Below are 12,763 nucleotides of genomic sequence, written 5' to 3'. Positions count from 1 at the left end.
GGGATTCTGATGCAAGTGATTTCCCACGCACTGCTGATACTTTGAAAAACATTCATTTATGAGGTCCAAACAATTAGCAAAACATACTTAGGTTACAAATGCTTATATGCATAAACTACTTCATGCCTGGAACCAGTGGAAGAGAACCACAATTAGTAACTCCTTCAATTCACATTTAATGTACGTGTGGTGAAGATGAATAGCCTTCATTTTTAACAGATCAAGAAACTGAGGCACTCTAGCAATGCTAGAGACTTGCTTCATGACTATTAGCCAGTAAGTGGACAAGACCAGACATTCGGGCTACAGAGGCTGAATTCCTAACTGCTTACTCTAGACCACCCTTTCCACGGGGATGTGTAAGAAGGTGCTGAGCCCTCCCAAGGGGGCCGAAAGGAACAGAGGACTCCACGGGTGCATGAAACACACAGGGCATATTTTATTAGCTGCCAGATGGAGAAGAGGGTAGGGGGAGGAGCTTCAATAGAAATCCATGACTCTGCGCAGAGAGCCCACCCTGGCATTCACGGCGCCCCAGTCGTGGTAGCGCCTGTACTCCCTGGGCCTCAGCAGGTACTGGCGGCCCCGGTAGTTGGGCATCTCGTAGAGGATCCAGTAGCCCTCCAGCACGTGGAAGGAGTGGAAGTCACCGAAGTGGAAGCGGTCCTGGAGAGAGGAGCAGTCCTCCGTGATCTCTACCATCTGGCCTCGGTGGTCCTCCCGCTCGTAGATGCGGATCCTGTGGGAGCTGGCCTGCGCCGGCCAGCGCGGGAGGGCGCGGCGTCAGCACGCAGGCCTCCCCCGCCCCGCCGCGCGCCCCGGACCCCGGCGTCCGGGGCTCCCACGCAGGCCTCCCCCGCCCGCGCCGCGCGCCCCGGACCCCGGCGTCCGGGGCTCCCACGCAGGCCTCCCCTGCCCGCGCCGCGCGCCCCGGACCCCGGCGTCCGGGGCTCTTCCCTCCCCCGAGGGGCCCCGGGACCCCGGCCGCGCGGGCCGTGCGCCCTGAGAGGCAGGAGCGCGCCCCACCGTCCCTCCCGCGCCCCGTCTACACCCGGCCCCGCGCGGCGCCGCTCGTGCGCTGCTCTGGTGGTGCCTTTCATAGCCCGAGGGCTGCGGGGAAGCTCGAACCGCAGTCGGACGCTTCCAGTCAAGCGCCGCCCACCCGGCCCGCCGCTCCCGTCGGGGGTGCGCGGCCCGGCGGACGCCCCAGGCCCCAGAGCCTTTGCTGTGCGGGGAGGAGGCTCACGGTGACCCGTCGGAGGGGCGGGCCCGGCTGCTGGCTTCCCTGTGCCCTCTTCCGCGGGGTCGGGCGCTGCGAGGGGACTCGCGGGTGTGGGGCTGGGTCGGTGTCGCCGCGGCCTGCGCGCGCGGAGCGGCCCTCACAGCAGCCCGCCGGGCTCTGGGGCGCAGCCAAGGCCCAGCCCGGCCTGGGCTCGCAGGTCAGGACTCAAGGCCAGGCGGGCTGCCCCGGGCTGAACTTCTCATTTCAGGGCTGGAGGTTTCTGATCCAGCGCAGCTCGGTGCAGGGCCGCTGCGGGCGCTGGGGAGCCCTGGGAACCAGCCCGGAGACGCCCTGATCTCCATAACAATGGTCAGTGCTGGGGGAGACTGGCCCGGGCCGGCCGGTGTCAGGTAACCCCTTTCACCCCGCAGCACTGCGGGGACTCCTCACCGTTCCCCTGAGCCCCGTGGGCAGGTGACCCCGGGAAAGGCAGTGTGGCCCAAGCTGCCTCCGGCCCAGGGACAGCCAGCAGCCGTCCGTCCGTCCGTCCATCCCCGGGGCCCGGACACTGGGCACAGCACCAGGGGACGGGATTTAGCCAAGTCAGTTTAAAGGAGCCACGAAGAGCTCGGCCCCCCCCTCCTGGACTTTTCCAGGGGGAAGAAACCTTGGGGATGGCCGCGAGGCCCTTGGACGTGCCTGGGGACCCTGGAGGGACCGGGGAAGGGGACTCACGTAGGGGATGAGGCGGCAGGAGCGGATGGAGTCGCTGAGGCCCATCCACTGCTGGTAGTCGGGGTAGTCGCCCCGCCGCAGGAAGTACTGGCAGCCCTGGTAGTTGGGCTGCTCATAGAGCATCCAGCAGCCGCTGTCCACGCGCACCGAGTTGCAGCGGCTGAAGTAGGGCTGCAGGTTGGAGTGGTCGCTGCTGCACTCGTAGTGGCGGCCCTGGAAGCCGCGGTCCTCGTAGAAGGTGATCTGCAAGGCGAGGCCAGGCCGGGGCTCAGACGCCTGGGCTGCAGGGGGCTCTGCCCGGGGCCCGGTGGGCAGCAGGGTCCCCTCCCGGCCGGGCGCCCTCTGGACTCACCTTGCCCATGGCTGGTGGAGGCGGCTGTGAGGTTGAGCTGTGTGTGTCCGCAGCGCAGCGCGGCCGTCTATATAGCAGGAGGGCTGCTGCGTTGGCAGGAACAGCACAAAAGGGGCCCTCGGGGGAGCAAGGGCACTTTTCTCTGTCTCTTTTCTATAGAATGACCATGGGGTGTGTGGGGCGTGGGGGTGCTAATTGTATGTTTTCTCTTAGATGCTCCAGAGCTTTCGAAGTGATGACCTGGTGAAATGGTCACTTGATACCACTGGGGCCTGTAAATGAAGCCTATTCGAGAACATTGGAATAGAACAAAATCTGCTTAACCAGTTGACCATGGGAATTGAATGCTTCGGCTACTTTATAAAATTTTCAAAATAATGCCCACTGGAGTCACAAGAATGAGTAGGAACAGAATGTAAGGTCAGAATAGGCTGCAGCTGGAGTTGGTTAGTTTAGAGGGCATTTTCTGCAAGTGAAATATGAGACAAGGACATTAATTTGTCTTCTCCAGGGGATAGGATTTTTCCCTAAGAAAACTTCTCTGTGTTCTGTGTATGTCCCTAACACAGAGGATCTGATAACTGAGGGCGCTGACTGGCAGAAAGGGAGACCCCAGGAAGTCCAGATCACCCACGTGTCCTCAATCTAGGCTCTAGGGCTTTTCTGGACAACAACACTGGATCTCCACTACACAGGCAAGGAAACCCCTTCCAGGATTCACCAGGGGACCCATGGCTGTTATTATATCGTTAATTTTCTTCTATTCAACTAGTGGTTTTTCCAAGAAAGGCCTTGCCTTAGTTGATTCTAGCTGTGAACCAAGGCATAATAGCTACTAAATATAGCACATTTTGAATGTCTTTATTTTGTAAAAGTTCTGCCTATTTCAACCTGAGACAAAACCCTAGCTGCTTGCTGTCCGGTGGAGGCCCTCCTTTCGAAACTGCAGTCTTTCTTCCTGTCCCCAAGACTTCCAGCAGCTCTAGGACTTCGGCTGTCTCCAGAGCAAGGTTTCTCCACCTGGGAAAACTGTGCTGACAATTGGGGTGGAAGCATTCCCAGCCTGCAATCCTCTCTCCCAGTAGCGACTAAAAGGATCTCCAAGACACATGGAAACAAAACCTCCTTCCCCTTAACTTTGAGACCCATGCCTTCCTCTTCTAGATATAAGGATACAAACTTGAGCACCCCATCACATTCCTATTATATATATATATATATATATATATATGTATATAAAATTTGTCCTGAATAAATTTCATTGGATCCACAGAAGTTTAATAAGCTCAGTCACACATTGTTCTTTAAAAAATTATGACTTTTGGGCTGGGAAGGTGGCTCAGTGGTAGAGCGCTTGCCTTGCAGGCATGAGGCCCTGGGTTCGATTCCTCAGCACCACATAAGCAAAAAGAAAAAAGCCAGAAGTGGCGCTGTGGTTCAAGTGGTAGAGTGCTAGCCTTGAGCTGAAGAGCTGAGGGATAGCGCTCAGGCCTAACGTTCAGGCCCCACGATTGGACCCCCCAAAAAAGATTATGACTTTTGCTGAGTCTGTTGATATATGCCCAGAATCCCACTTATTCAAGAGGTGGAGGTAGGAGGACTGAAGTCCAAGACTGGCCCAGGCAAAAGTTGGAGACTCTGTCTGCACAATAACTGAAGCATAAAGGGCTGGAGAGGTGGCTCAAGTGGTAGAGCACTTACCAGGCAAGCATTCTGCTGGTACTACCAAATATTATACATACATACATACATGTATGTAGGTATATACATATATATGTGTGTGTATATATATACCTACACACATATACATGTATTTGAAAGTATAAAGAAGTAGAAAGGAGAAAAATTTAAATCACTGACTTTTATAAAAATATACTTGTAATATGTAATCACTTTTTCTTCTTGATTTTTATGCATTTCATATAATCATTCCATCTCCGAGAATGCCCCAAAAGAAATAGTTAAACGTAGAACTAGGAACGTGGTAGAGTGCTTGCCTAGCTTGCACGAAGCCCTGAGTTCAATTCCTCAGTACCACATAAACAGAAAAAATGGTGCTGTGGCTCAAGTGGTAGAGTGCTAGCCTTGAGCAAAAGAAGCTCAGAGACCGTGCCCAGGCCTTGGGTTCCAATCCTAGGACTGGCAAAAACAAACAGTTAAAGGTACATACAAAGATTATGCATAATAGTAGTTTATTAGAATTGGAGTGTGTGTATGTGTATGTGCACACACACACACTCTAGTACTGGGGCTTGAACCCAAGGCCTCAGTGTTCTCACTCAGCCTTTGTTTCTTATTGCTGGTGAGCAACCACTTGAGCCACAGCTCCAGGACAGCTTTTTTAATTTTTGCTGGTTAATTAGAAATAGAATCTCTGTGATTTTCCTTCCTGAGCTAAATTTAAATTCAGATCTCAGCCTCTTGATTGGTAGATTTACAGCTATGTACCACAGGAGCCCTGAAGAATATTTTTTATAATATTAGAAAATTAGATACAAATGAAATATCCAAAATAGAACATAATTAAGTAAAATATAAACCATTTGTTTGATGAGATTCTATGCAGTTTCCCCAAACCATGCTTTCTGAGAGTTTAAGAATATAGAAAATAATCACTGTACTTTAAAAGAAAGTCTGTTATACACTAAAAGTATGAAATATTTCTGAGAGAAATTAAGGATACAGAGAGGAGTATCATGCTCATGGATTAGATGATTTTTATATAGTTAAGACATAAGAACTACCTAAACAGTCTAGAGAGTCAATGATATCTATGCAGAAACAGGAAAAAATACACTCACAAATTTACATGAAATCTCAAAGGGCTCAAATAAGCCAAAAGAGTCTTGAAAAAGGACTCCTATTTCCTGATATCAAAATTTATTACAAAGCTATGGTAATCTGAATAGTGTGATGCTGATATAAACCTAGATACAGAGAACAATTACATAGCAAATGAAAAAATAAAATCTTGCATTTATTGCTAAATGAATTTGGACAGGACAATATCATTAGTGGAGAAAACGATGTTAAAATATGTTGTTACAAGGACAAATACTGTAAGATTCTTTTTATTTGAGGTAGATAGAATAATGTGATACAGAGAGACAGAAGGTGGAATGGTAGTTTCCAGGAACTGTAGGGAAAGTGAAGATGGGGAGGAGCTTTGTTCAGTGGGTGCAGAGCTGAGGTTTGCGATGAGACATTTGAAGATAAATAAAGGGTAATGCCACATTTTAAGCATTATGAAAATACACACAATCAAAATCACATCAACCTAAATTGTTAATTATGTATATTCTTATAGAAAGTAGAACTAAGGGCAATTTTTCATTTTTTCTTTTATAATTTTTCTTTATGTTTCAGCATTTTGAGGAGCAACTATAAAAATAGATTTCTGAGTGTGTTTTTTTTTTTCCTTGGTCCTGGGGCTTGAACTCAAGGCCTGGGCATTGTCTCTGAGCTTTTTGGCTCAAGACTAGCACTCTACCACTTGGGCCATAGCTCCACTTTCTAGTAATTAATTGGAGATAAGAGTCTCATAGATTTTGCTGCCCAAATTGGCTTTGAACTGTGAACTCTGATCTCAGTCTCCCAAGTAGCTAGGATTATAGGTATGAGCTTGGGAGTGCTTTGCATTTTAAATTTACGGTTGAAATTCTGTTGCCTTTCTTTAAAAATTTAATGATGCTTGCGGGAAAAATGTACTACACATACTTTTTTTTCTCTGCTGGAGATTGAATTCAAGGTCTTGCACTTGGGTAGGAAAGTTCTCTAATACTTAAGCCCTGCCCCAAATCATAAATACAGTTTTGATCATTTCAGTGAACATTACATCAAACATTTTTCAGGTTACCACTTCATAAATAATTCTTGGGTAAAAACCAAGATTTAAGCGCCACATTTACTTATTCCTATAGTACTGGAAAATTGGCAATTTCCATTTGTTTCATTATTATAACATCTGAATGAATAATTTGTGCATAACATTTTTCCATGTTTAGAATTTGTTTCTAAATTCCTGGTAGTGGATCAAACATTTGATTACATTTCCTCCTCCGCTGCTCTTACACCTTTATCAGTCAGGATTAATGAAATATATGTTTGCCAATAATTGGTACCACCCCCCCCTCTCCCCTTGAAAAGGTGAACTGCAGGAATTGTTAGGGAATTATAACATGTCAAGAACGAAATCACTTGTGGTTGCTTTCCTTTAATTAATATAATTGGCATCTTGAAATGTTTTTCCATTGATACCTTTCTCTCCTTTGATATCCACTCTGTATCTCTTTTCGCTTCCTTCATTCTGATTTCCTTTTTGTGTCAAAGCTTATACTTGACACAGTAATATTTTGAGATCCTCCTTAGTCCTGGGGATTTCTAACCTGGGCACAATTTATTCTAGGCCAAGATAGCTATTAGTGCTTTCTATTACTCAGCATTTTTTGGGAAGTAGACTCAGATGTAGCCCACAGCTACTTCCTGGTTGCTAGGGTTACCGACTTCAGGATTGTGCTAGGTATGGCAGAGGAGGAGTCAAAGAAGACCTGGATCTTAATGATATTGTTGACCTGCTGAATTGACCATGCTTTGATCCTATGCTCTCCCCAGACTTCCCATTACCTGAAATAACTGGTGTCCCTATTGTTTGTCCAAGTAATATAGACTTGTTTGCTACTTTTATTCTAAAGCAGCCTAACTACCTCAGATTGAGTTTGGGCTATAGGATTAGGGTAAATTCTAACCTGGTTGTGGAGGACTAGAAAAGACGCAGCTCAATAGGTAGAGAGTGAGGAGGGGTAATCCAGTAAAGAAAACAATGTGAGCAAGGGCAGGGAAATGTGGAAGAATTTTACAGGCCTCAATGAGCTGAGATGACGGACAGTTGGTATCAGACTAATAGGGAACTGGATCATGTGGGCCAGGTTTTCTTTCAAAGGAATTGTAAGTTTTCTTATGTGTTTTTGACCAGGGAAATGATACAGTCAGATCACTTTTTAGGTCATTCTTCCTTCCTAGTAATGAGAGTGCAGGAAACACAGAACAAAAGGTAAGGAATAAAAGAGGCAAGAAAAGAGCTACAAAGTAAGTGAACATAGAGTCCTACTTACATATAGTTTAATACAAAGTAGCTGACACACACATGTATGTTGTATATGTATAAGGCCATACAAATATTAGAATCCGATTTGTTGCATGTGCCTATATGGAGAGACAGAACGAAACTTGGTTGGTTTTAATGACTCTGTGGTAAGAATCTATAAACTAGTGCTATCATGATTTTGACAAGCATCTTCCTGATGCATTATGGAAAATCAGTTCTTTTTGAGCTGTGGTTCTGGAACCTGCTGCCACCTTTATTGTTGTCCTTGTGACAATACAATTTGACTCTATCTTGCATAGAATGATCCTCAGGTCGATGCTAAACACCTTATCATCTTAAGATTATATTGTTATATAATGGCTACTTTAGCTTTCTCTTTGTCCTTCTCTCTTCCTTTCTCTCTCTCTCTCCCTTTCCCTCTTTTTCCCCCTACTTTGGTTTTTTCACTTTGCAAGTCAAGATCTTTTGGGGACTCTGAAGAAAGTTTATAGAGTCCCTAGGATAATTTAACTGTACTTTGGCTAGAAGTCTATGTTGCTTTTTAAAAAATGTTTTTTATTGTAAAAATAATATATAGAGGGGTTACAGTTACATGAGTAAGATAATGAGTACATTTCCTATCGAGCATTGTTACCTCCTCCTTTGGTTTTCCCCTACCATCCCTTCCCCAACTCCCCACTTCCCCCCAAGTTGTAAAGTTTGTTTTCAACATAGTGTCTTGTACATGTCATTGTTACAATGGGTCAACCTGTATCTTTGTTTCAGCATTTTGTTATTTCCCTTCTCCTCCCCAAATTAGAAAAATGTATATACATGATGCAGGGCACGACATCAAATACAGTGACAACAGGAGTTATACCGTGGTCTATGTTGCTTTTATAGGCAGATAACAAAACACTCAGGAACCCTGGCTTGAACAGACATGGGTTTATTCTAGTCCCACTCCAAGAAGTCTCAGGGTAAAAGCTGGTTATAATTGGCGCAACACCTTGGACCCAAGGCCAGTATCTCTGCAATTCCCCTGTTCTTTTTGTCAGCCTTGCCACCCCTCGGATAAGAGATGACTGGAGTAAGGGGGAATTGTACCACCACAAATCTCTCTTTCATTGAAGAGGTTTCTTTCTCCCTTTTAGCAACTACATCCCTCCACTTACCTTTCAAAGGCCAGAACAGTTCGCGTGGCCACATCACCAGGAAGGGAGTCCGACAAATTTGTGAGCTCAAGTTTGCATAGGATTTTAGGAGATTTAGGCAATTTCTGAAGACCTTTCTGGTTTAGAACCTCTGGTCTCCAAATTGTATCACACTGTCTGAACTTTGGCTTTCAGAGCTTCATTCAGAGAAAACTGAACAGGCCTAATAATTTAGTTGGAAACAATAAGTAGCCTGAAAGCCAAATAAGATTTTATATTGTGGAAGTGCTTTGTAAGTGGGAAAGTTCACTTCATACACAGGGTACTTCTTGTGAGAATTGATTTGGTTATCCAGGGGTCACACATTTTGGTTTTTACATGCATTGTGTAGGTGATGGGCACCTGTGATACTGGCACTTGGGACAGTGAGGCAGGGAGATCTAGAATTCAAGGCCAGCCTGGGCTGTCTAGCTAATGAAATAACAACTAACTGGTGAAACAAAAGGGGGAAAAAAACCACAGAAGTAAATCAGTGCCAGGAACACACAGAAAGTACTTTATTAGCTTCCAGATGGAGAAACGATGCAGGACAACATATTTTAATAGAAATCCATGACTCTCCTCAAAGAGCCCACCCTGGCATTCATGGCTCCCCAATCGTGGTAGCGCCTGTACTCCCCCGGCCTCAGCAGGTACTGGCGGCCCCGGTAGTTGGGCATCTCATAGAGGACCCAGCAGCCCTCCAATACATTGAGGGAGTAGATGTCATTGAAGTGGAAGCGTTCCTGGAGAGAAGGGCAGTCCTCAGTGAACTCCATCATCTGGCCTCTGTAATCTTCCCTCTCGTAGATCCTGATTCTGTGAGATCCAGCCTGGTAGGTTGGTCCACGGACAGGAACAGAAAAGGAGTGAGAAACAAGCATGAAATGAAATGATTCTAACAGAGCACCCGTCTTAACTGCAGTCCAGTGTGGTGGCAGAGGCTTGTTTAGTCCATTTTCAAATGTGAAGAAATGACTTAGTGCTGAATACTTACAAACTCCTCATTCTTGAGAGCAGAGTTTCAGGACCTTCCCAAGGTCATAAAGTGTGAGTGAAAGACCCCTGGAGTGGGCGTGGGGTGGGGTTGGGGAGGGATGGGGGGGGGGTGAAATCTCACATCTTAATACATTCAGACATTGCCAAAGACTAAGAACTTCCTAACCTCAGAGATTCAGACGTTCACAACTAATTATTTTTGCCATTTTTGAGAACACGTCTTTCTCTCAAAATAAATATACTAAAACATGATAAAAATGTTATACATTAGAATATAAAACACGAAACAATATAAAATACAAACCATCTCAAGTCTCAGACAATGAATGTTCAGTCAGTAACTGACAATGAGGAAAAGCAAAAAACAAAACAAAACACTAAATCCAAGGACTTTGTTTTGCTTAAACGGTAGCCTTTAAAGGTGTGTATGAAATACACATGACACATGCCAAATATCTATGAGGCTGTACTTAAAGGGAAAGGACTTTTATTCTTATATGACCAGAGGACACTCAAAATAGGCAAAAGGTGGCAGAGGACTGCAAACGCATGATCTTGTTGGCTCCCTGGCCGCCAAGCCACCAGGGCTCAGTATTCCTCTCCTAGGTATCAGTGGGTTTTCCTATAATCCCATTCTAAGTGATTCCAAGACCCCGACCTAGGCTGTCAACGCTTTCCCACGCCACGAGCGAGGACTGGTTGGTTAGCCTCTGGGTAGCACTTGGCTTCTGTGGCTAGAACAACCCCCACACACCCCACAAAATGGAAGGAATCCATGCCAGCTCTCCTTGGATCTTTTCATCTCCTTCTCAGAAATTCTGACCGGTCATCCCTAGACTACACTGTTGAACCTTTATTGGCAGCTACGCTGACAGGGTCCTGTGGGGCCTCGGTGGGGACGGGAGATGTAGACTCACGTCTGGGATGAGGCGGCAGGAGCGGATGGAGTCGCTGAGGCCCATCCACTGCTGGTAGTCGGGGTAGTCGCCCCGCCGCAGGAAGTACTGGCAGCCCTGGTAGTTGGGCTGCTCATAGAGCATCCAGCAGCCGCTGTCCACGCGCACCGAGTTGCAGCGGCTGAAGTAGGGCTGCAGGTTGGAGTGGTCGCTGCTGCACTCGTAGTGGCGGCCCTGGAAGCCGCGGTCCTCGTAGAAGGTGATCTGCAAGGCGAGGCCAGGCCGGGGCTCAGACGCCTGGGCTGCAGGGGGCTCTGCCCGGGGCCCGGTGGGCAGCAGGGTCCCCTCCCGGCCGGGCGCCCTCTGGACTCACCTTGCCCATGGCTGGTGGAGGCGGCTGTGAGGTTGAGCTGTGTGTGTCCGCAGCGCAGCGCGGCCGTCTATATAGCAGGAGGGCTGCTGCGTTGGCAGGAACAGCACAAAAGGGGCCCTCGGGGGGAGCAAGGGCATGTTCATGTCTCTTTTTTTTTTTTTCCTCCCTCTTTGCTGTCATAGTCCACGAGACTCATTGTGGGTTTTGGTGCCATTCTTTCTGGAATATTCGTGCTGCTATCACTGGCTGATGCAGTGGAGATTGTTTGGAAAAAACAAAAGTAGTTTGGGACATTGTCTATTTAATAATAGAAGTAGAGCTTCAGCCGTTTCATGTAGCCATCCACCCTTTTCATTCGTATAGTTGGGGAAAACACAGTAGTTCTAAGTGGAGGTGGGGGCGGGGAGACAAATAAACCCCTAGAATCTTAATATAATAAACATAGAATAATCTGTAAGGCCTGACTGTTATACCCATGCGCTGCAACTTGACTATTGATTGTTACAGGAAAGGAATGAGTTTAACTGGATGTTGAAAACTTGAAATTACTCCTTTGGGAGAGCCTCAGGATTATAGAATATAGAAAGTACAATGCTACCCACTCTCCTTCCACCCGGGCAAATTTGCAGAATTTCAAGCTTTTAGTACAGCCAAAAACAGCAGGTCGTCAGTATTGGTTCTGATTTCATTCTAGTCCTCTCTGGAAGTTGAGAATTAAACAACTTATCTTAGCTAGTTGTGCTTCTGGGATTCCAAAATTGTTTCAAGATGCTTACTCTTAGAAAGAAGAACTAAAGGGAAATGTCTGCGCTTGAAATGAGCAAATAAGGAAAATGAATCCATTTAAAACATGAAAATTAGATTCATGCTTTGTTTATTGTAGCATGAACAGAAATTCCTAAGAAACACTCCTGGCAGGATCTTTGTTCTCTGGTGATCAAGAGCAAACAAGGCCTTTCACTCAGAGGAAATGAATCGTAGAATACAAAGGAGAGCTATGGCAGGAATGGGGTAGAGAGAGGAAGGAATAAATGTCTAAAGGCCCGCAGTCTAGGAAGACTTTAAAATGTTTTTATTGGTCTGGACAGCAGTTTGATGGACTGGAAAGAGCGCTGGAGTGGAAGGGGACCTAGTGTCTATCCTGTCACGTTCAAAGAATTCCTCACAATTCTATGTCGACCCATGGAAGGGCTTCATTCTGACAAATCTGTCCAAGTGGAACCCCAACTATGCGTGCTATGGTTATTTTACTTCTTGTTTTCTGGCTTCTGATTTTCTGCATGTGTGTAGACATGGATGACAAAGCTACTTCCATTCAGATAATGGAAAATAAGCAGTCACACTATAACTAATGAAAATCATCACTTGGGGCTGGGAGAGGTGTGGTTCAAGTGATAGAAACAGATCTGAACATTACACAATAAACAATTTCTTTTTCTTATTATTTTTGGAGTGCAGGAATTTGAACTTAAGGCCTTGTGCTCGCTAGGCAGTGCTTTACTAATTGAGCCAAACCTCCAACCCCTTTCCTTTTTTTTCTCCCAACCCATTTTTGTGTTGGTTGTTTTTGAGGTAGGGTCTTCCTGTACCACATCGGCCCGGGCTATGATCCCCCTACTGTACTTCTCCTTATTTCTGGGGATGACAGGCATTGCATGGTATCTGGCCAGTATTTGAGATGGAGTCTTGTGAACTTATATGCCTGGGTTGACCTGGAATCACAATTCCTAGATCTCTACCTCCTAAGTAGTTAGAGATTCCAGGCTTGAGCCATATAACTAGGCTAAAAAACAAAAACTATATAAATATATGTGTTTATATACATATAGTCCATCATCATTTTAATTAAAAATTTAAAATAAGAAAAAATGAATTGGATAGTCTGGGGGTGTGGCTTAACTAGTAAAAAG

At 46.2% G+C, this 12,763-nt stretch overlaps 2 protein-coding genes across 2 annotated transcripts; both read right to left on the bottom strand.

Moving 5' to 3' along the window:
* Window positions 1–415: 415 nt before the first annotated feature.
* Window positions 416–2,394, bottom strand: LOC122107437 (gamma-crystallin E-like). Its single transcript, XM_042679155.1, has 3 exons — window positions 2,310–2,394; window positions 1,958–2,200; window positions 416–753 (listed from the first exon to the last, which is right to left on the bottom strand). The coding sequence occupies exons 1-3, from the start codon at window positions 2,316–2,318 to the stop codon at window positions 481–483; spliced, it is 525 nt and encodes a 174-aa protein (XP_042535089.1). The 5' UTR covers window positions 2,319–2,394; the 3' UTR covers window positions 416–480.
* Window positions 2,395–9,075: 6,681 nt separating this feature from the next.
* LOC122107429 (gamma-crystallin D) lies at window positions 9,076–10,938 on the bottom strand. The gene is made up of 3 exons (XM_042679148.1): window positions 10,854–10,938; window positions 10,502–10,744; window positions 9,076–9,418 (listed from the first exon to the last, which is right to left on the bottom strand). The coding sequence occupies exons 1-3, from the start codon at window positions 10,860–10,862 to the stop codon at window positions 9,146–9,148; spliced, it is 525 nt and encodes a 174-aa protein (XP_042535082.1). The 5' UTR covers window positions 10,863–10,938; the 3' UTR covers window positions 9,076–9,145.
* Window positions 10,939–12,763: the final 1,825 nt, after the last annotated feature.

This window comes from Dipodomys spectabilis, unplaced genomic scaffold (genome assembly GCF_019054845.1).
Source record: "Dipodomys spectabilis isolate Male_0828 unplaced genomic scaffold, ASM1905484v1 ptg000051l, whole genome shotgun sequence".
NCBI classification, from domain to species: Eukaryota; Metazoa; Chordata; class Mammalia; order Rodentia; family Heteromyidae; genus Dipodomys; species Dipodomys spectabilis.
Note: the sequence above shows the minus strand (reverse complement) of the source record. Positions and strands in the feature narration are given on the sequence as shown.

Coding starts and splice junctions, on each gene's coding strand:
- LOC122107437 (XM_042679155.1), bottom strand. Junction 754..1,957: donor CCTGCCGCCTCATCCCCTAC/GTGAGTCCCCTT, acceptor TGGCCGGCGCAG/GCCAGCTCCCACAGGATCCG.
- LOC122107429 (XM_042679148.1), bottom strand. Junction 9,419..10,501: donor CCTGCCGCCTCATCCCAGAC/GTGAGTCTACAT, acceptor CCAACCTACCAG/GCTGGATCTCACAGAATCAG.